Source organism: Talpa europaea (assembly GCF_964194135.1).
Source record: "Talpa europaea genome assembly, chromosome: 12".
NCBI lineage: Eukaryota > Metazoa > Chordata > Mammalia > Eulipotyphla > Talpidae > Talpa > Talpa europaea.
The window spans coordinates 94299539-94321303 of NC_140079.1; the positions used below are offsets into that span (position 1 = coordinate 94299539).

The 21765-nt window shown below is 45.2% G+C and overlaps 1 protein-coding gene across 2 annotated transcripts in view; it reads right to left on the reverse strand.

Moving 5' to 3' along the window:
* LOC311181130 (bMERB domain-containing protein 1) overlaps positions 1 to 21765 on the reverse strand; it is a gene marked incomplete at both ends in the record, with an annotated part of 111483 nt that overhangs the window by 60846 nt on the left and 28872 nt on the right. Inside the window, one exon of one of the 2 annotated variants that reach the window (XM_084249377.1) lies at positions 18405 to 18510. The exons of the other annotated variant lie outside the window; for it this stretch is intronic. Within the exon in view, the coding sequence (XP_084105503.1) occupies positions 18405 to 18510 (106 nt within the window). Of the gene's footprint in view, positions 1 to 18404; positions 18511 to 21765 lie in introns of those variants that run through there. 2 annotated transcript variants of the gene reach the window in all.

Below are 21765 nucleotides of genomic sequence, written 5' to 3' on the forward strand. Positions count from 1 at the left end.
AGGAGAGGTGCTAGGATGTGGGGGAAATACACAGGGTTCGACGAGCTTTTTACAGGTTTCGCTTGGGGTATTTTCACACACAGGAGGTAGGGGGACTTGCAAGCAACAGAAATGGACACTGATTAACTTCAAATGGTCGGGTATTGAATCTTGGGCGGTGTCTCAAAGAGGCCAAGTGGTCAGGCAGGTTTAGTGTTGACAGTGCCCAGAAACGTCTGCATCTGGAACTCTGAAATTGTCCCAGTTCATCTTCTTATTAAGGCCTGACTACTTTCAGCCTTTTTTTGTATATCTGGAAGGATTTCCCCATGCTTCCAACAAATTTCTTTTCTCCTTGAGGGTTCCTGTGCTTTGCAAACTTAAATGTGGTCCCTAGTAAGACGCACCCAGACTGGCCTGCTTGGCATCTACAAATACACAAAGGCATAGAAATAAACATAAAAAAAAAAATAATATTTTCCCTTAATTCCTTAATGCAGGCTTATGTTTGCTGTTCTTTCCTATTTCATTTTTTAAATCCTGGTTGCAACGGCTTAAACTGACCAGTGAGTTATTCCCCACTCGGAAAGCCTTTAAGTTATTCAGAGTCAATTTCTGTTGCTTGCAAATAATCCTACCACTTGTGTGGGAAAATCCCCAAATGTAATAAAAATCTGTAAACCCTGCAGACTTTCCTCTAAGAATTCTCTGAGGCAACAGGACAAATTCCATGAGCAAAAAAACAGCCAAAGGAGGTTGGGAGGAGCCAAGCATAAGAGCCACACCAAACACAGCCAGAACTTTCTCTGCTGGCAGCAATCAAAAAAGTCAGTTGTTTTGTTTTGTTTTGTTTTGTTTGGAGTCAATTGTAGGGGTGAGATGGAAACTACAGACTTTTGGTGGTGATCATGCATACATACAATTCCAAAGTGTAATATGTACCCCCAAAACCTATATATTCTGAAAACTATATATGCTATATAAACCTGTATAGTCTTACATCAATAATAGTAATAATAACAATCCATCAGTTGTGATCTACCACTTTTATATGTTTGTCATTTGTCAACAACCAACCCCAGGCCTCCTTCAGTTTTCGTATCCCTAGGAGCTGAGAATGGCCACTGCATTTTTCAATGGTTGAAGAAATTAAAAGCAGAATATTTCATGACATGGCAAAATTATATAAAAATCATATTTCAGTGTCCATAAATCAAGTTGCTGTGGTACACAATAACACCCACTCGTTCAGGTTTTCACTGGTGGCAGCTTTGGGACTATCACTTTGGGGCCCCATCAGCAGGGTCAAATAGTTCCAACAGAGACAATGGGACCCACAAATCCTCCAATATTTACTGTCTAGCTGTGAACAGACTGTAAAATGTTCTGGAACAGAAGACCCCTTCCTGCTCTGGCAGCCAGGAGGGAGAAAATCATCTGCATAGACATCAAGTGTGAACAGCTCAGCAAAATCTGATGTCTGTGGACAAAGCCAGTCTTTTCACATCCGGTGATGACCAAGGAGCCAGATCAAGAAGATTTAATCCTGGGTACCCAGGCTTTGCATCTCGAAAATGCATTCTTTAGAAAGGATGAGATTAAACCTCAGCCTTGCCTGCCTCTGCACACAGATAGCATCAACATAAATTTAGGTCGAGCAACTCAGAACTGGGAGGCCTCTGTCAAGAATAATTAACATTTTTAACGTCTGTGACTCACTGTCCCTAGCTATAGAAACTGAATTCCAACTTGTGTCTGTTGGAACAGTTCTGTCAGAGTGCAATCTGTCAAACTGTTTCCCAGGTTTGAATCCCCACTTTGATTAGTTAATAAATTCTTGGTCTAACTGTCATTCCAACTAACATAGATCTCTACAAAAAAAAAAAGAAGTTTGCTGACCCCTGGCCTAAGCACCACAGGGAAATTAAAAATAAAGTTAAGTCGTGGACCCTCCTCTGTAAGAGCTTCTAGAGACATTCCCATGGGATGGAACCAAACAAGGACAACTGAGCATTGAACTGCAGAGGACGGAGAAAGTGTAACAGAAGGTCAGATATGGAAGAAATTCTTCAAAAGAGGTGTGGGGGAAGGAGTGGGGGCTTTTGGAGAAGGTGAAAAGGAACCTTCAGCATGTCCTGCATTGCTAGGTAGTAGGGGCTTAGGACAGTAATCTGGTGGGGACTTGAAGCTACATTTGCATTTTCCTTACATAAGGGGGAGATAGATTGTACATGAAGTAAGGGGGTGGGGAAAATAGGAGAAAGGTGGGCCTGCCAAAGGCAGGATCAAGTTTAAGCAGAGGGTGGCCACACAAGCAGGGAATGACAGCAATAGTAAAAGCAGCTACTTTATGTGCCAGGCTCTGTGTTCAGACCCTACAGTACAATCTAGTTAATAACCTCCATAACTATATGAAGTGGATACATGTTGCCCCCACTTTACAGCTGAGCATGTGAAGGTGACCCATCTCACCGGACCAGGGGCGCATGTTAGAGCATGGAGTGAAATAGGTGACCTTGAGAAGGTGAGAAGGGGCGGATGTGGCAGGTGGGGAAGACCAGGAGAGTGTATTGTACTCTAATTTTAAAAAAGGACCAACCAAATGTGGGAGAGGAGTTTGTAGCTGACCTCAGAGGCAATGGAAAGTTTTTGTAAAAGGGAGAGATGGTCTGAAAGGAGACTGAAGAAAGCTGATCAGCAGCAGAGAGCTCAGAAGGGAGGGCAGGAGAGCAGCTCCATGCTCCTCAGAGTCACAAGATGATTTAGCCTGTTAAAGAATCCCACAGTCAGGAGTGTCGTCACTAAATCTCACCCAGCAATTTCCAAGTTATTGACCACTGCCCTCCCTCCCCCACCCTTTTTTTTAAGGAAACCTATAGACAGCTGCTATTCCTCATATCATGGCTTAGCAAATGCTACCTTTGATATAAAAGACCTAGCGTCATCTTTGAGATCATTTTACTAGACCATGAGCATCCAGGTGGCTAATTTTATACATGCAGCAAAATGGCAAATGCCTACATGGATTTCTATCTTTAAATCCTTTCCTGGTACGTTCCTTTGTGGACCTGCCACATCTCTAGACACCAAAAAGCAACATAAACCAAGCTGGTAAGTAATCAAACACCAAGGGGTTTAGACTCACCAGCCAACCTCAAGCTGCTTTGCTTTATTTTTAGATAATAGAAATGGCAGCTGAGTAAGTATTGTAAATCCAGATACCTGGTTTTAATCCCACAGAGGCCAAAATATTTTCTCTCTCAAGGACAGTTTTAGTAGCTTGTTAGCTGCTTGCTGAATAACACTTTCTCCTTAGGAAATGAAGCAAGTTTGCACAGTTGCTTTGGAATCAAATAGCTCAATGCAATCGGGCAAATGTGTATTGAGTTCTCAGGGTATGCCAGTCCCTGTGTGAACAATCTCTACTTTCAAAGGAAGATTTGTCTAGCAGGCAGCATTGGTTGTTATCAGCCACAGGATGATATGTTAATGACCCTGAGTTTAAAATCCATCTATCTCTGTCTGTCAATCTATCATCTCCTAATATATATCATCTATCATCTGTCTACCATCTATCTATTAATCATATCTATCAATCTATCTATAGTGGATAATTCTCATTTATAGAGAAGCTAAATGGAGAAGCAGCAAGTGCTGGTCTTACCCACGATCAGTTTAATCAAGATGAACATCTAGATGATGCTTTAAAAAGTCAATAAAATACATGACTTTGGGCATCAAGAAATGATCATCTGGATAATTACTGACTGAATTTTCAGTCATTTTTCATGCCCCTCTGGTTCCCTTTGAAATCACCTGCTGCTCTGCAGGATATTTTTCTTCATTGTAACTCCTAAAAACTAGTAGTGTGCTTGAAGACTGAGTCAATTATGAGCCGGAATTCTTACTGCTTCCTATCGAGACTAGCATGGAGGTAACATAGAGGGGTGAGTGCTTCAATGGAAAACTATACAAGCCTGGAGGTCGCCTCTCCAGGTTATCCGATTCTAGTCTTTCATGTCTTTGAGGTTTTTTTACATTTTCATGCGCAGTGGGCAACTGATAACAATGCAAAAGTAGTTCTTACACCAACAAATCCTCTCCTGTTGAGTAGAGATCTAAGTGGCTTACCTCTCCATCATGGAAAACCCAGCTTTATTTTTATTTTTCCTTTCTTTTCAATCTATAAATTAGTCTGTTCTTTAGATGCTTTTGAACTGATTCTGACATCTGCCTGACTCATACCTTATTGATTGAGTAGGATAAAATTTTAACCTGTGTTCATTTTTATATCTTGGTGAGACGCATGGTTTTACCTTTTTTTGAAAATTATCTTTTGATGGTAACCTAGAAAAATACACTGCTACTTCTTGTTCCCTCAAATATCTCCTTGTTTCCTGCTGATACAGGGTATAACATTCATAAAAGGGGGAGGTTCCATGTTCCCTGCCCCACCTAATGAAGGGTGGAGCTGAGCAGGGAGGAAAAGCTGAAGAGGACTTGGAAGAAGACTTGGAAGGAGGCACGTGTGAAGTCACGCTTGCTTCTCTGCTTCGGACTTGCATCAGGACTTTGGGCATGTGGAAGGAGACACATAGAGTAGAGACATGTAGAGACACTTGGAAGAGACATGAGTGAGAGACCTGTGGGGAGGCTGACAGTGGCGGCCTTTACCTTGACTTGTACTTTGATCTTGCTCCTTTCATCCCAGACTTGCCTGCCCCCTTCTACCCCTTTCCTATGGTTCCCCGCCAGAAGGTGCCTTAGACTTGTGGCAAGTTCTCAGGCCTCATCTCCCAGCCTTGGGCTAACCCTGTTTGGCAGGGCATTTATCCACGAGGGAATGGATAGCTTTGGGTGTTTTATTGGGAAACAATTATCCTTTCTTCTCTCTCTGTGGACACTGTCCTATTAAAGTTCTTTCACACTGTTTGCTTTGCCTTTATGTGGCAGATGGCAGAACTTCTTTGGAGCATGCTAGTTTGAGGGTCCCAGGGTGCCCCTCAGTCTGCACACTAACGCCGTCCCTGCCCCAATAGATCTGTGGGTGAATTTCTACGGCAACTAACATGTTGTCATAGAGTCACAGGCTATATCTTCAAGAAATGCATTCACTAATGGGTGGTTATCTTTTTGAAATACAGTTTATTATCTTTCCTTTCTTCAGAAAAGCAGCTAAATGAATGCAGAGGCTGGTCCGCCAAAGCTCTCCATCCATGACAGATTTTTGAATAGAGACACAAATAATAACAATAGCGCCTCCTGTATTTAGAAATGGATGACATATCTAGGACAACAGGACACATGGGCTGAATTGTCTTCCCAAGAGCAAGGACAGATCTACAATTTAGGATTTAATCATTTACTTCACTGAGAGCTTTCAGGTTGATTTACCATCACGGTCTGGGAGAGAAAGTTCTTTACTAGGAAGGGGACTTAGCTCCTTGTGAATAGTGGGGCTTGAGTTCTACCTTTGCCTGGCTTGATTTTCCCTCGGGAAAATCATCTTCACTCTGATCCATTCAGATTGGAGGTGGGGTGGGCTAGTTGTATGTAAAGCTACTTGGGCGAATTCTTCAGTGCAACCCAAACTGGGAATCACATAGGACTAGTCTATCCAGTAGTAATGATTTTTATTCTAAGCAATGGAACATAAACACAGACAGATACATTCACAGACAGTCCTTCAGGCAAACAAAAGTCACCTGAATTAGCAGGAACACCTGATTTCTTGGTACATTCTATATTAAGAATTTCATCCAAGAACATTTAAAAAATAGGCATCTTTTCTCTCCCACCCCACCCCCACCAAAAGATGGGCTCCTGTTTGTTTGCAAAAACTAAGACTCATCTGTCAGCTGGGTGCTCTTTTGGTCAGCTACTTTCCCGCTCCCTTTCACGGTTATCTGTGACCTCTTTGGGGTGATAATAAAGAAGAAATAAATGGTCAGTCCCTGGAAAGAGATATTGTTCCAGAGAAAACTCAACAGTTGAGGTTCTCTGGGTTAAGATAAATCCTCCTCGTTTTGGCAGCGAGTGGAGGGCTGTTGTTTGAAGGTGATGTCTATTCATCCACCTGAATGAAGCATTTTTTCTGTTGTAAGTGAAAGTGACAATTTCTCCTCACTCCAATTTGGAGTAAGTAGGAATCTTTGTGGGCAGAAATGCCTTGGGCAAAATTGAATCCATTTTTGCATGGGGAGATTTCTTGATGCTTCAGGAGACTCATAATCATGTTTCTCTTGGCTTCATCCTGAGCACGTCCAACATGGTTTTTATAGCCAGTGCTGTGTGTGTGTGTGCACAGAAAACTGTGATACAGCCACAGAAAAACAGGGCAGAAACCTAGGAACCCAGATGAGGAGATGGGATGGAGAAATTCTTCAGACGATTCTGCATAAAATAAAATTAGAGTATATGTAGCAAAAAAGAACTATACCTAATCAGTGGTTCTCAACTGGGGGGCAAGTTTGCCCCTCTAGGGGACACTTGGCAATGTAGGGTTGAAAGTGGCAGCTGGGGTCCTCCACTGGTGGCACAGCGGTTGAGCGCTGGGCTGCAAAGCTGCCAGTAGCCTCTGCAGTGCCAGTTCGATCCCCGGCCGCCGGCAAGGGTCCCACATGGCGCAACAGACCTCTCCTGTCTCGCCCGCTGCTCCCCTCAGCAGTGTATTTCATCAGTCTGCCTGTCTATTCCCCACTCTGGCTCTGGTGAGTTCTCTCACCCTCCCGCACTTCTGACTGTACCCAGTGCTTGTATAAATAAATAAATAAATCTTAAAAAAAAAATGTGGCAGTTGGGAGCTAGTGGCAGACCCTAGGGATGCTGCTGACCATCCTACCAGGCACAAGACCACCCCCACATGCAACTATCCAGCCCCAATGATAGGAGCACCCAGTTTGAGAAAGCCTGGGCTAAATGACCCCAAATGTCCTTCCAGCCCTAAGCCCTCCTGAGGCTATTCCCTGCCCAAAGAAGGAATCAATTGCTGTGGACTGAAAGTTTGGTCCCCAAATTCATCTGTTAAAAAATACCCCAGTGTGGCTAGATGTGAAGGTGGGGGCTCTAAGGAGGAAATTCAGACTAAATGAGGTCCTAAGGTCAAGGCTCTGATCAGACAGGACCAGCGTCCTGTTAAAAAGAGACATCAGGGCCTCCCCGGTGGCGCAGCAGTTGAGCACTGGGTTGCGAATCTGCCCGCAGCCTCTGTAGCATGGCCACGGGCCGAGGGTTCCACATGGCGCGCAGACCTCTCTTGCTGCCTCCTGCTCCCCTCAGCAGTGTATTTCGTCAGTCTGCCTGTTCTGTTCCCCGCTCTGGCTCTGGTGAATCCTCTCACCCTCCCGCGTTTCTGACTGTACCCAGTGCTTGTATAAATAAATAAATAAATCTTTAAAAAAGAGAGAGAGAGAGAGACATCAGCCTGTATAGGATTAGCTCAGAACATCCTTTCCCCCTAACAATCAGACAGGCCTCTGATCTCCTCCCTCCCTATTGATCTTCCCTCCTCCCTATCCCCACACCCCTTCCCTCCCTCCCATCTTTGCCTCTCATCGTACTCCCTCCCTTTCTCCCGTGGGTCCCCCTCACCCCACCTACCACTTTGATCTTGACTTCTCCAGCTTCAAGAAGGGTCAGAAACAAACCCTTCATTTAACCCCGCCTCCTCACCCCCATCTATGGTACCAGGTTCCAGGCAGCCCAAGCTGACTAATAATAGTCATTGCCATTGCCAGCCATCCTGAGGCATTTTCCCTGAGCTGGGCACTGTGCTAAGCCTATCACACCCTGTGACATGCCCCTTGGAGGCCGGGATTGTGACTGTCCCTGCAGAAGAATAAATAAAGGCCCAGAGAGGTTGATCTGCCAGTCGGTAAGGGGAAGAGGAGAACACTGAACCCGAGTGTGACCCCTCGCTAAGAATCTATGCGTGTAATTACCTTACGATACCACCTCCCCAATTATCTGTGGACCTGAAATTACAAACCTCAAGGAAAGACAGGCTCAGGGAAAGGGGCCAGGGCAGGGGGAAACTGCCAGAGAAGGAACACAGCCATCTGGGTGTCCTCCTCTGTGGGTCTGCTACTCCTAGGCAGCCTATTCAGCCGCCTTTTTGTCACCTAAACAAGGTCAAAATGGCCCGGCCTTAGGTACAGGGGCCCAACCCTTCAGCCCTTCAAATCAAACAAAAGCACAAAGCTGGATCCTGGATCACACTGGGAAGGTTATGCATCACGAGGTATGTCAGGAAAGCCGGGGGGAGCTGAGGACCGATGCATAACACGTACTCCCAACTTATACATCATGAGGTATGACCGGGAATGCCCAGGGGGGCCGAGGACCAATGTATGACAAGGGACCCCAGGAGCTGATCAGTGAAATGCCTTGTTGATAAGATTAAAACCATGGCTGGGGATTAGGGTGTGTCATCAAGTAGATAAGAAGTGCCTGGAGGGCAGACTCACAGTCCCTAATCTTCTATACCCTTCCCATTTCTAGGATCTCCTTCCCCTTAATCTCCTTTTGCTCCTCCCCCTTACAACAAATACCAGGATCTTGCTCTTCAGCAGCATCCTGCATTGTGCAACCTGCTCCACGACTCCCATTTGTCAGTGTGGCGTTGTCCAACGCAACATTCCTCCAAATTACTACTGGTCAATTTGGTCCCCTGAGTATACACCCAGAAGACTTCAGAACAGGCACTCAGACAAGGGATTGCAGAGGTGGATCGTTGTTCATCCGCTGGAAGTGTAACAAGGTGGTCCCCAGGAAAGGGGGAGGTTCCCTGCCCCACCCAAGGGAGGGTGGAGCTGAGTAAAAAGAGAAAAAGCAAAAAAAGAAAAACTGAGGAAGAAAACAGAATGGAGCCAAAAGACCTGGAGGAGGCACATGGAGCCTAGAGACACGTGAAGAAGCTGCGCTTCTCTTTTGGTCGTGGACGGGGTGACACAGATGTGGGTGAGACCCATGGGGAGGTGACAATGGCAGCTTTTATCTTGATGTTGATTTTTCTCTTTTCCTTCCGGGCTTGTTTGGTTGTTTCTGACTCTTTTCTGTGGGTCCCCACTGGAAGATGCTTTAGACTTGTGGCAGGCTTTGGGGCCTTGCTCTGGGCCGATCCCATATGGATGGAGTTTTACCCACGAGGGGACGGATAACTTTGGGTGCTTCATTTAGAAACTCGACTCTTTGCCATACCTGAATTGTTTCCTAGTTTTTATTAAAGTTCCTTCCCATTAAAGTGTCATATGTTTTGTGTTGATGCGGCGGATGGCAGAACCCATTTAGAATAGGCAGGTTTGCGGGGTTTGGGCTGCCCCTCTCCCTGTCCTATAACACAAGGACGGTGTGGACACAGGCTACAATGCTACTGTGTGACAGAAGGCAGCCAAACAGGTGAAACACTGTCTGATTCCATTTATATGAAACAGCCAGAATCCATCAATCCATGCAAACAGAAAGCAGCAGTAGCCAGGGGCTTGGGGGGGGGGGGTGCGTGGGAGTAACTGCTTACTGGGTGGGGGACTTCCTTCTGGGGTGAAGAAATGCCTTAGAACCAGGTAGCAGGGGTGGCTCTGCAACACTGTGGATGTCCTAACTGCCACTGTGTTGTTTGCTTGCAAGTGGTCTAAGCGTTTATTTTACAGAAGGTGAATGTTACTAGTACGCTTTATGGTGACCAACGCAAGAAAAATTACTTTGGCTGGTCAACCACGGGTGAAGCTTGGAAATCACATTGGGTGCCAAGCTGTTATAGGGCAGCCCCGATATTGAACGGGTTCCTGGCTGTGGGTCCTCACCCGCGCACTTAAAAGGGACTTATGAATACTTCACTACAGGCACACACAAAAGGTTAATAAAAGGTTTATTTACAAGGGAAAAGGAAATAAGGAAAATGTACAACTCAGGGAGAAAATAGGGAAATAAAGTCTTTAATGCGTCCTACCCGATCCACCGAGCTGGAAGCCCAAAGTCACTCCCAGAGCTGGCCAGACCCTGCGAGCTGGCGGAGAGCCAAAATGGGGGACCCCTCCAAAGCCCACGTGTCTGGCTTTATACCAACCTGGCTGCTGAACCCCACCCTCAGGTCCCAGCCACCTTCCCTTTGGTGGTGATGGGATTTGGAGTTCCCAGTGTCTTTGGCTTTGGCCTGGGGTGGGGGTGGAGTCCCCAAAGCCTGTATGGAATTAGCTTTAGGACATCCTTTTCCCCCCTAACATTACTACCATAAAAACACAAAAACAACTGTTTCGGCAAAGCAGAAAGGAAGGTAGATGAGGCAAACCTGGTGGTGGCTTTGCGTAAGCATTTGAGAAAGAACAGGGGTGACAACTGTCAGGCAGAACTGATCCCCAGGAACAAGGACCCCCACACACCGGAAGCCAGTCTGGCTACCAGGCCTCTGCTAGACACTGGCTTCCACCACTAAGGTGTGCTCCAGGGACGCCGCCCCTCTGTAAATTTAAACACGATGGAGGTGGATGGTGCTGCAGCCTGGAGGGCAGGTCTCAGCCCGGCCACAGCACTGCAAGCATGTAGGGGCTGACGTGATCTCGCCCTGCCAGACTGCGTGTAGAGGAACCAGAATGGAAATAATTTAAGCATTTGTGTTCCTTGTCTAAATCAAGGACACTTTTAAGAGCTGCCACTGTTTCACCCCTGGACTAGGGCCTGGATGAATCTTCGGTTTTCAGCCATCTTAATTTCTTCCTGGACTAAGAAGGATGCTGGGGATTGAATGTTTAACCCCCTTCACCCCTGCTTATCTTATAGGGTGGTGGTGAGGATGAAATCAGAATAAAAATTGTATCTGCTCAACACTAAAGCCCATGTGCCCCCCCATATTTTAACATTCCTGAAGTTAGGACACCCCTTTTCCACATCCCATAAAAATATGATTTAACATAAAGATATTCCTATGATGCAGTTATGAGTGGGCTTTTTCCTATGGAGAATTAATTTTTTTCTCTTTTTTTGTTTGAGACTCCATTTGGCAATGGATTCTAGCAGCTCCTCTCATCTCATCAGCCCCTCAAGGCCCCTCTCATCAGCCCTGCTTCCTTTTTTTTTTTTTTTTACTTATATCTTTGTAATCTGGTGCTTTAATTTCTCTTGGCTGGAGTCTCAGGAGTCACCCCGCTGGGACAACCCATATGAGTATTTTAAAGTTTAATAGATGTGAACCAATCGCTTCCCCAAAGGCTATAGCATTCTGCTGTCCCACCAGCAGGGTCTAAGGTGATTCTCTTCTCAGCATGCAATTAAAGGGCCTTTTCTGTTGTCTCAGAAGCTGTGGCTGGCTGTGAATGGCATGCCCCTCCAGAGAGACGTCCTCGTGGGCCACATGCAGAGCACCGCACCCAGCTGTGCCCTAACACTGTGCAGCCGGTTCTCAACGACGGTGCTTATTCTGGTTGCTTTGTGTCTGACCGGAATTCCCAGAATCCTCCCTTCAAAGCAGGACAGCAATGTCACTAATCTAATCCTGCATCATGAGAAGCCTGTTTAAATCAGGCCACGGGCTACCAATTCAGACCAAGACCCCAGCTAACTTTATTTTTGAGTTTGATGATTCAAAGGGTTACAAAATGAGATGACATATTGAGCCCCTGTGTGGGTTAACACCACCCAAGGCAGCAAGCACTGATTGATGAGAGGCTTCAATGCACTGGGCACTGTGGTAGAAACAGGGTGTTCAGATTCAGCCATGAATGGGACATTCACAGAAGCCAGACTCCAATAGCTGCCCTCGGGTTGGCACAGGAAACTTGGTTTTACCCTATTGGGTCTTATTTTCTCAAGGACCTGCAAAAACAGGTCTTTGGTTTTGCATCGCTGCAAAGAGGGACTGTTCGCATCCATCTTTGCTCCCCACCCCTGCCCCCTTTTTTGAGATATAATTGACTAATAAAATTGTAAGATATCTGAAGTGTACATTGATGTAGACAACAAATATATATTGTATACATAGGCATGATAAAAGGATCCTGTCATCTGGTTAATAAACTTGTCTATCATGGTAAGAACGTGTAAAGTTCACTTTCTCAGCAAATCTGCACCCTGTACTGTGGTGTGATCAGCGATGGCCGTGGTGATTCACCGCTGGCCATCCTATTCATCTCTTAGCTGGAAGTTGGGGCCCTGTGGCCAAGCTCTCCTTGTTTCTCCCATTCCCCAGCTCCGGCAACCACTTTTCTACTCTCTTTCTCTATGGTTTGACTTCTGTTCTTTTTCTTCCCACCTGTGAGCAGCCGTAGGCAGTATCAGCCTTCCCGGATCCAACATGTTCATTGAGCGTAGTGCCCGCAAGCCCACCCACGTCCCAATGGCAGGCCCTCCTTTCCCAGGGCATACAGGCAGCTAGCATCACACCTCCTTTATTGAATCGCCCAGTGATGGACACTTAGGTGATTTCTAATTTATGGTCACTGTGAATAAGCTGCAATAAACATGGAGAGCTGCTATCTCTTCAATGACCTGGGCTCATGGCCTTTGGATCTACACCTGGATTGGGAAGGCTGGATCACAGGGCAGTTCTGTTTTTACCAGGAGACCTGAAATCCCCAGAAGGCAGAAACTGTATATACATCTTACTCAGAGTGCAGCCACTCTTGAGAGCTTGGCATTTAACTGGCCCCTAAGAGGCCATGAGTGAAGATGTACGGAATGGAGGCATGAGTGGATGGATGATTGGCTGAATGGATGACTTACCCCCTGGGGAAATGCAAATGAACAGACTAATTAGTATCCTGCACTGTAGTCATTTTCCAACTTGTATTTCATGGGATCCAGGCATGTTTGTTCCCATCTTGCAATGCAGCTGTTGTCCTTGTGTTGTTCACATAAATATCCTCCTGGAAACTCTGGTCTAGTGCAAACAGCCTGGATTCTGGGTTCCCTGCCTCATCCTTATTGACTGTCCCCCTTGTGGGGGGTGAGTCCCCAACCTCTGTTTCCCGGCTTATGCAGAGCATGATGATTCCTGGCCCTTCCTTGTAAAAAGCACATTGGAAAACACAGGGCAAGTGTAAACTGGAAAGTAGCAGACAAATGGAAGGGGTCTTCTTATTACTTCTCCCAATACCCATAATCCCTGCACCCCTTTAAACTTTATTGAAAGTGAGAGTGGGCAAAATGGATGCTGATGCATTTAAATTTCTGAAACCCCAGGCTGACACCAGTCACATTGCCTGCACTTAGAAGACCCTCTTTCTTTCCTATCTGTCATCAACTGCTTTTTTTTCTCTTCTGTATGCCTAATTAGCCCCCTGTTCCAAATCCACTGGCTTTGCTTAGACCCCAGCCCACATGACCTCCTACTCACTTGACTCCACAACCCTCCTCTTGGTCCTCCTACCCCCAGGGTCCTACCCCTTTCCACCCAGGCTGCAGTCACTGCAGACAGGTCTTCCTGCAAGGCTGTTTTCTTGGCCCCTGCGCCTTGTCCCACATAGACGCTTTACCACCCGTCGCTTCTAACCTGCCTACGAAACTCCAGGGCCCGTGAGAGCCAGAATCAGGCTCCAGTGGCAAAGCTCTTAACCAACCTCAGCCTCAGTTTCCTCATCGGTAAAAGGAGAATAAGGGTAAGGAGAATAAGAATTCTGCTGAGTGAAAAGCGTTGTCCTGAGAATTTAATAAGTTTGAGTTCATCTCTAAGACTCATTTACAACTATTATTATTAATAAGTATTTAATAATTAACCAAAGACCAAGAATAGGCACAGACTTTTTTTCCTTCAATTAACACAGAGGGAAATGCTTGCAAAAATAATCCTAGAATTATGAACCAACACAGAGAAAGGTAAATAACTGGGTTTGTTCAAAACACAGATAAGATACTGTTGTATTGATAATCTTTGTGTTCTTGCTAGTAGGGTGCCTGCGGTAAATTACACTTGTGGTTGCCTATGCAGGAATAGTGTGGAAACTGTCACATCTAAACCTTAACCCCCGGCTCACTCGCTCTCCCAGGAGACATGCTGTTACGCCTTTCACATGCAAGGAAATTGCTACCATTTATCCCAACAAGACTGATGAGCATAGAAAGGGGAGGGGGGTATGATGACATTGATCATCACTTGCTGCCCCCTGTGATCTTATTCTCCATCCAGTAGCCAACACAACCTTTCAAAAACAAAACCTAGCTCATGCTGGTCTCCCTTTCTACACTCTTAGCAGCTTCTGTTCACCTACCAGGCCCTATCCAGGTTGACACCTGTTTAATTCATCTCCGCTCTCTCTGGAGCAACCCCAACCTTCTGTCTCTTCTTCAAACACTCCAAGGGTCTTTGTATTTGCTGCCTGGATCTCTGACATTTACCTGGTAAAATATTACCTCCTTAGAGAAGTGATTCCTAATATATCGCTCCCCTATTAATTTCCTTGTAAAACTTATTATCTTAATTGCGCTAGTTTCAGGCTCATGTTATCATTTGATACCTTCACTCCTAGCCTATTTCCACTTCTTCCCAAATAAAAGCTCCATGTGGGCAGGAACCTTGTCTGTCTTGCTCCGTACGGTATCTGCAGCCCCTGGGGCCCTGCCTGGCACTTACAAAGCACTTAATCCCTATTGGTTGAGTGAATAAATGGCAATGCGAGAGCAGATGGTGGTCATTTCCCCTTTTTCTTTCTATATTTTAATGAATTTGAACTTTTCATAAAGTGCAGGTATTACTTCTGTAAAAAGGAAAAAGAAATAATAAGGAAAAGCCAAATAAAATTGAAATAATAAAACTAGCATATTTAATCAAAAGGATGAAAATAGCACAAAACCTTTCCTGAGAATCTGTTATAAAGTTGCTGGCAGTTGATATTATTTCAGACTCCACACTGTTTATTAAACCTGAATCCTCCACCAGTTAAAACCATCTGCTGGCTGGTCAGTTCACATCCTGGGACTTTTAAATAATAGCCGTCTCTCTGGGCTTGTGTGAAGTTTCCACTTCACTCCAACCTCCTACTCCCAGCATATCTATGTCTAAGCCTGTGCTTTTGCCAGTTGTGACCTCTCAAGGCTTGACCCCCTAAGCCCCCTATCCCTCACCCCCATGCCACCCTCTCCTACCACCCTTGCAAAGTCTTTCTCATCCTTCCAGGTACATTCAAGTCTGTCAAGAAATACTACCACAACCAACAGTTCTGCAGTTAGGAAGCTCCATGCTTTTCAAAAGACATTCTCTGTGTCTCTCTCAATTAACTACAATTGGTTGAAACCAACGTTTTTATCTATCGAACGACACTGAAGTGTCACCATACATTTTCCAACAAAAAAAAAACAAAAACAGACAAATGCACTGTTAGCAGGAAAAGGTTGTCAAAGGCAGACAGGAAGGTGGCTCAGGATCTTCCTCAAAGGAGAAATACTCTGTGGTTTTCCAGGGTTTAGAAGCCATTCCTCAAACATTCCCATGAGGAGGGAGTCTATAGATACCCCATTATTATTTGGAATTTACAAAGAGGTGGATGCAATGGGAAAGTGGCTGGCAAGCTTGGGATAATGCTATAGGCTCCACCCATGTGCTATCACCACAGCCAATCAGCCCAGAGGGAGAGCTTTCTGCATCAGGCACCGAGCTAAGCATGTTGCACACATTTTCTTTCTCACTTACCCCAACAGCCTGTAGTGGTCCTATTAGTATCATTCCCATTTCACAGATGAGATCAGTGATGCACAGAGATGTTTAGCCGTGTTCCCAGACTGACAAACTAAGGAAGTCTTACAACTGGTTTGGACCAGTTTGGGCCATTCTACCTGATCCCCAAATCCCCATTCTGCAATTTTACTATGCATAACTTCTACCTAAAAACTAGTTTTTATACAACCTTAATTGGAAATGACCAATTTCCTCTGTTTAATTCTTTTCAAGTACTGCATGTTCAGTGTTTAACATGCACTATTTAAATATGTGTAGAAATTAAACAGCGCTTGCTTTCTTTTGAATGGGCTGTGCTCATTTTCCCCTGCTTTTCACATGCTACCACATTGGCTTGACAACTGTTATGCCCAGGAATCAATAGTAGTAATTTTCACATTTCATTAATAAATAAATGGAGGCCTCAGATGTTACAGAATGGATCCTTCCATCCTTTGGGAAATGAGATTCCAAAAAAGCTACTTTAATCAAAAAAGTGCCAGGTTGCAGACAAGAGGCTAGAGGTCAAAACTTGCTAAAGGTAACAATACAGATTTAACATTTAAAAGTGGAACCCTGAGTCAGGGCTTTAAGAAGATCTCTTGTGAATAGATAAAAAGTAGGGGGGCATATCTGGGGGTCCACACGCAAAAGCAGATCAGAAATGGTCTTGCAGTTGAATAGGAAGCAAGAGTCAGAGTCTTTGATGGTTTGGAACAGAGAGGGTGATAAAGCCTTTCTTCTGGGCTTTTAACAGTTTCAGCCTAACTTCAGGAGCCAAAACACTATGAAACGGGTGTTCACTGCAATTTTTTGTATACTTGAAAATGTTCCCAATAGAAAGGTGAGAAAATAAAAAGCTGTAAGAGTTATTAGGGAACTGACCCACAGGGCTGTTTTCATCCAGGGTGTTACTTTATGTAATTCCTTGCAAAAAAAAAAAAAAGAAGAAGAAGAAGAAGAATAGCAAGTACCTCCTACAAATGTAAGAACAAAAAAAGAGAAGCAGTCAATAAATATTGAGCACTTACCTTGAGCTCTAAATACAGTGAATATTCATAATTAAAGTATAAGATAGGTGCTATTATTATCTCCATTTCAGGAAACAGAGGCAGGGGGAGGCTTGGAAAAGTGCCTAAAGAGAGTCCCCTGGGCAGCAAATGGCAGAGCCAGGATTCAAATCCAGGGCTTGTTTGAAGACAACTTCTGCTTCTTGCAAGGCAGCTGTGAGCACCAGAGACCAGTAAGCCTGTTGCATACTGGTCAGTCCACGGACACTGTTCTGGGACTCAACACATTTAGAAAGTACCCAGAAAATGTGAAAGCAATCAATCTTCATGTCAATCAACCTTCACATCAGCCCCAAAGGGGCTGTGTGGTTCCCCAAATCCGGGTTCAAGTCCTGACTGCCACCTAACAGTCATATCACCTGCAAGCCCAGTTTTTCCATCCCTGGGCAGGAAGTGCTAAGAGTCACCTCGGGAGACTGTTGTGGGACTGAAGGAAATGATGCATTTAAAGTTCTTAGCACAAGACCTAATCCATGGCAGGCAGCCATTGTGGGTATGATATTGAGCTTAGAGGAAGTCACGACCCTCTGCCTTGACATCATGCCTGAAACACCAAAGCCAATGAAATTCGAAGGGACAGAACAGAAAGACAGAACCAGATTTTAAAAGGAGAAAGAAAGGAGAAATTGGAAGCACTGATGGGCTCCAGGGGAAGAACCGAGGCACTGGATTGTAATCGCAACTTGAACCCATGATACCCAGAAGACAGCTTAACCGTTCTAAGAAGACTGTCTGAATTTGAAGTGACAGGTATAGGGAAAGCCCACACACATTTATCTATCAGGGGAAGGCAGGAAAAGAACTCACAATACTTTGATCCAACAGAGCTGAGGCTGGCTGTGAGCCTGGGTACCCAGAGTCACGGCAGGAAGCTGGGGGCCCTTGGTAAGGACAGAGGGCCTTACCCAAAGCGATTGATAGGACAAGCACAGGCAGGGGCAGGGTTTTCTGGGAGGGACCCCTCGTGCCCCTGCTGCTACCTCTACACTTTGGGGGGGGGGTTCAAGTAAGGCATGCTATCAATAAAAACTAAAAATCTCTCATGTATTTAGAAAGGTTGTTTACACCAGCATCCCCTAGAGTGACCGGGCACATACAGTCGGTCTGTTTCAGAACTGCCCTCCAGGATTGTGCCCAAGTCAAAGACTTGGAGTCCAGGGAGAAAGGGGAAGGCTATGCACTGGGTTACCCTTCCCCTAACCCTTCCCCTTCCACCCTGACCCAGGAGAAGGCAGGGAAGCAAACGCTGGGGATCTCAGGAGTGCCCTGGACCTGGACCTCGCGCCTGGGGAAAAGCAGAGGAAACCCAGCGGACACTCCCCCCTCTCCAGAGACGTAGGCGCTTTCCAGGGTGGCCCAATGGCTCCGGCGCCCTAGCGCATCCCCGACCCTCCTATCTCTGCTGCGGGAAAAGCCCTTACTTTCCAGGATCAGCTTCGTGCCTACGGGTCCGGGACTCCCGAGTCCACCCCAGTTTCTGGGCTTAGCTGCCTTGCAATTTCCCGAGCCTTCCAGTGAAGCTCAGCCCGAAGGGTCCCCCTTTTGTTCGCGGGAGAGCGCGTCTCTGCGCAGCGCTGCGCATCCCTCCCGCGCCGACAGCCCGGTTGCGGGGGCGCTTCCCTCGGTGCGCTCCCTACCACCGTCGCGTCGCCTCGACCCCCGCTCCAGCGCACGGATCCCCAACAGTCCATCCCCTCCCGGCTCACCCGGGTACTCACTTCGCCCCAGTCCCTCCGCTTTCCAAGCCGTCTCCTCCACCGCCCCATAGCGCCGAAGAGGCTTCTCCGCTTCCAGATGGGTAGACAAAGATTGCTTTAACTCCATCGCGGATCCCCGCGGGCAGGTCGACGGGCTTCCCTTTACTCCATCCCCGCCGCGGGCTGCAGGGAGGAAGGAGGCTCCAGCCAGCAGCGCTTTAAGGGGCCGGGCGCTGGTGACGCGGCAGCATCTCTTCCGCCGCCAGGGCCTGGGAGCGCCGACTGGTACCCAGGAGGGGGCGGGATGCAGAGCGCATGCGCACTGGAGACCGGGAGCGGGGATGGGGGAGACTTGGGGGCTGGGTAGAAGGAAAAGGAGGCAGATGATAACTCTAAGAAGAACAAAAACTAAAATAGAACCAACTCAAAGGAAGTAAGAACCAGGCCTCTGCCCATGCTGGAGCCCATGGTGATGCTTCGCTTGGCGCTGCGCGGAGCGTGTGGTCTCTCCGCTGGCCGCTGGGTTTTGAGTGGGATTTGGGAGCGCGTCTCTCTGTGGGCGATGAATCCATCTTTGTGGGGAGTGTGCAGAAGTGTGGACCTGGATTTATGGGTTCTGTGTTTGGCTGAGGGCATCTGCGTGAGAATCTCTGTCTTTGCATCTGTGGACCTAATTTGAACATGAAATGAAACAGTCCTCTCTCTGTGGGTTTCTGTGTCGACTCTTTATATGTTTGCATGAACTTAAAAGAGGCATGAACATGTTTTGGACACAAGTGTAACAAAGCTGTTTGAAAGATGGGTCTTTACTTTTCAGAAGCCCAGAGGTTTGTTTTACTAACACAGCATGGCAGCAGTAAATATACAAAGTAATAAAAATTAGTAATATTTTTTGAATGACAACTAGATTCTAAACACGTCCCAATAACTCCGTGAAACAGATACTATTTTCTTAGCTTTGTTTTACAAAGGAGGAAATGGATGAATAAATATTCTTTGCCCACTTACCTGGTGGCCTGCTGAGAACTTGAATATAGACTTAGTCTCTTTATTACTCTAACCCCCTGGACTGCACGGATATGGTATTTTTTTGTTGTTGTTGGTGGTGGTGGTGGTGGTGGTGGTGGGGGAGGCTCTAGAGAACATTCTTTGTTATTGTTAAGATATCATCTGGAGCAATTTTTTTATTTAAAGATTTATTTTTATTTATTTATACAAGCACTGGGTACAGTCAGAAGCGCTGGAGGGTGAGAGGATTCACCAGACACAGAGCAGAGGGCAGAGCAGGCAGAAGGACCGAAGTACACTGCTGAGGGGAGCAGCGGGCGGCAGGAGAGGTCTGCGCGCCATGTGGGACCCTCCTCTGGGGGCTGGGGAGCAGCCGGGGATCAAACCGGTGCTGCAGAGGCTGCAGGCAGCTTCGCAACCCAGCTCTCAACCGCTGCGCCACCGGGAAGGCCCTGGAGCAATTTTTTTGGTATCACCATGGTTTGTAGAAGCATAAACTGGTCCAGCTCTTTAAGATAAAGAATTATTTCCTGACAGCAAATCTTTAAAAAGCTGCTGTCAATAAGAGACTTCTAAATTGCTCCTAGGAGAAAAAGGATGTAACCATTAAAATCATAATATATGTATGGCTGGATAACTACGAGAGTACAACATATTAAAACTTGTACCTTTTGGTGTAAGTAAATGCATGGCCTTAAATGCATGCATTAAAAATTATAAGATCAAAAAAAAAATGGGCTAAGAGACAGTAAAAAAAAAGAGAACAGATAAAGCCTAACCAAACTAGAAACACACAAAATAATAACAAAAAGAGCATATATTAGGGAAACAAAAGCAGGAAGCAATAGAGTGGCTCCACGAAGCTGACTGCTTGGCAGAAAAACTAATAAAGAAGGCAAACTTTTGAAGATTCATCAAACTAGGCACTCTGAATAATATTAAGAATGAAAAGGGAGACATAAATACAAATACACAAAGATTTGTTAGACTAGTTGCAGTAGATCATTTTTATTAAAAGGCAAACATCAAATGTATTTAAGAAATAAAGCAAACCCATAACCACTACAAGAATTGACTTGTTAATATAGTCATTTACTTTTCACCTCAGTCAACAGGCCCAAATAGTTTTCTAGGTGAATTACTAAATTAAATGTAATCCTGACTTTATCAAAATTGTTTCAGAACTCATTTTATGAGAATAGCATCACCAGGATGTCAAAACTAGCTTAAATCGGTACAATAAAAAACTCTAGTGTGATCTCACCTATGAACACAGCAAAGATTCTAAAATAGTATTAAATAAATTCTAAACTCCAAAATAAAAAATATATCATGAACAAACAGGGTTTATTCCCTCAAAAGAGCAATGCCCCAAGGTCAGAAAACCTATTGACCTCAAATACCACAACAACTTACCTATAGATATAATATACCACAGAAGATTAAAGGAGAAAACTGATTATCTCAATGATTACATAAAAAAATATTTGAAAAGATTAATAGTTATATATGGGGGTTACCTAGCAAGCGAGGAATAGAAGATCATTTCCTTCACCTGCTAGGGACTAATTATCAAAAACCAAGAGTAAACACATTTGTTGTTGAACCTTAAGTAGTACCCCCATTAATTTCGCAGTCAGCAACAGCACAAAGAAATCTACCATCCCCACTTCTGGAAGTCCTAGCCCAGAGTAATAGGAAAAATAAATTGAAACATAAGAAACAAAGTTTTCTTTTTCAGACACTACAATTACCTATATAAAAATGCAAGCAAATCCACAGATAAGAGCGAGGTTTTGAAAAAAGGCACCTGTACAAGAACAATAACATCTCCATGTGTAATTAATCAAACTTACAATATGATCGTAATAGCAAAAAACCTTTGAGGCGAAAATTACTATTTTATGTTAAGTGAGACAATAATTAGTTATCTTTGTGTTGCATTGCTAAGCATCAGAAAAAATGATACGAAAAAAATAAGAGACATGCCATGTTCAATGGTACAAAAGAATCAATATGGTAACGGGACCTCCCCGGTGGCACAGAGGTTGTGCGCCGGGTTGCAAAGCTGCTTGCAACCTCTGCAGCACTGGTTCAATCCCCGGCCACCGGGTGAGGGTCTCACATGGCGCGCAGACTTCTCCTGCCACCCGCTGCTCCCCTCAGCAGTGTACTTCGTCAGTCTGTCTGTTCTGCTCTCTGCTCTGACTCTGGTGAATTCTCTCACCCTCCTGCGCTTCTGACTGTACCCAGTGCTTGTATAAATAAATTTTTTTTAAAAAAATTAAAAAAAAAGAATCAATATGATAACAATGACAAACCTCTTCAATGCAATTTCAGTTAAATCTCCATAGGGAATATGATTTTAAAATAA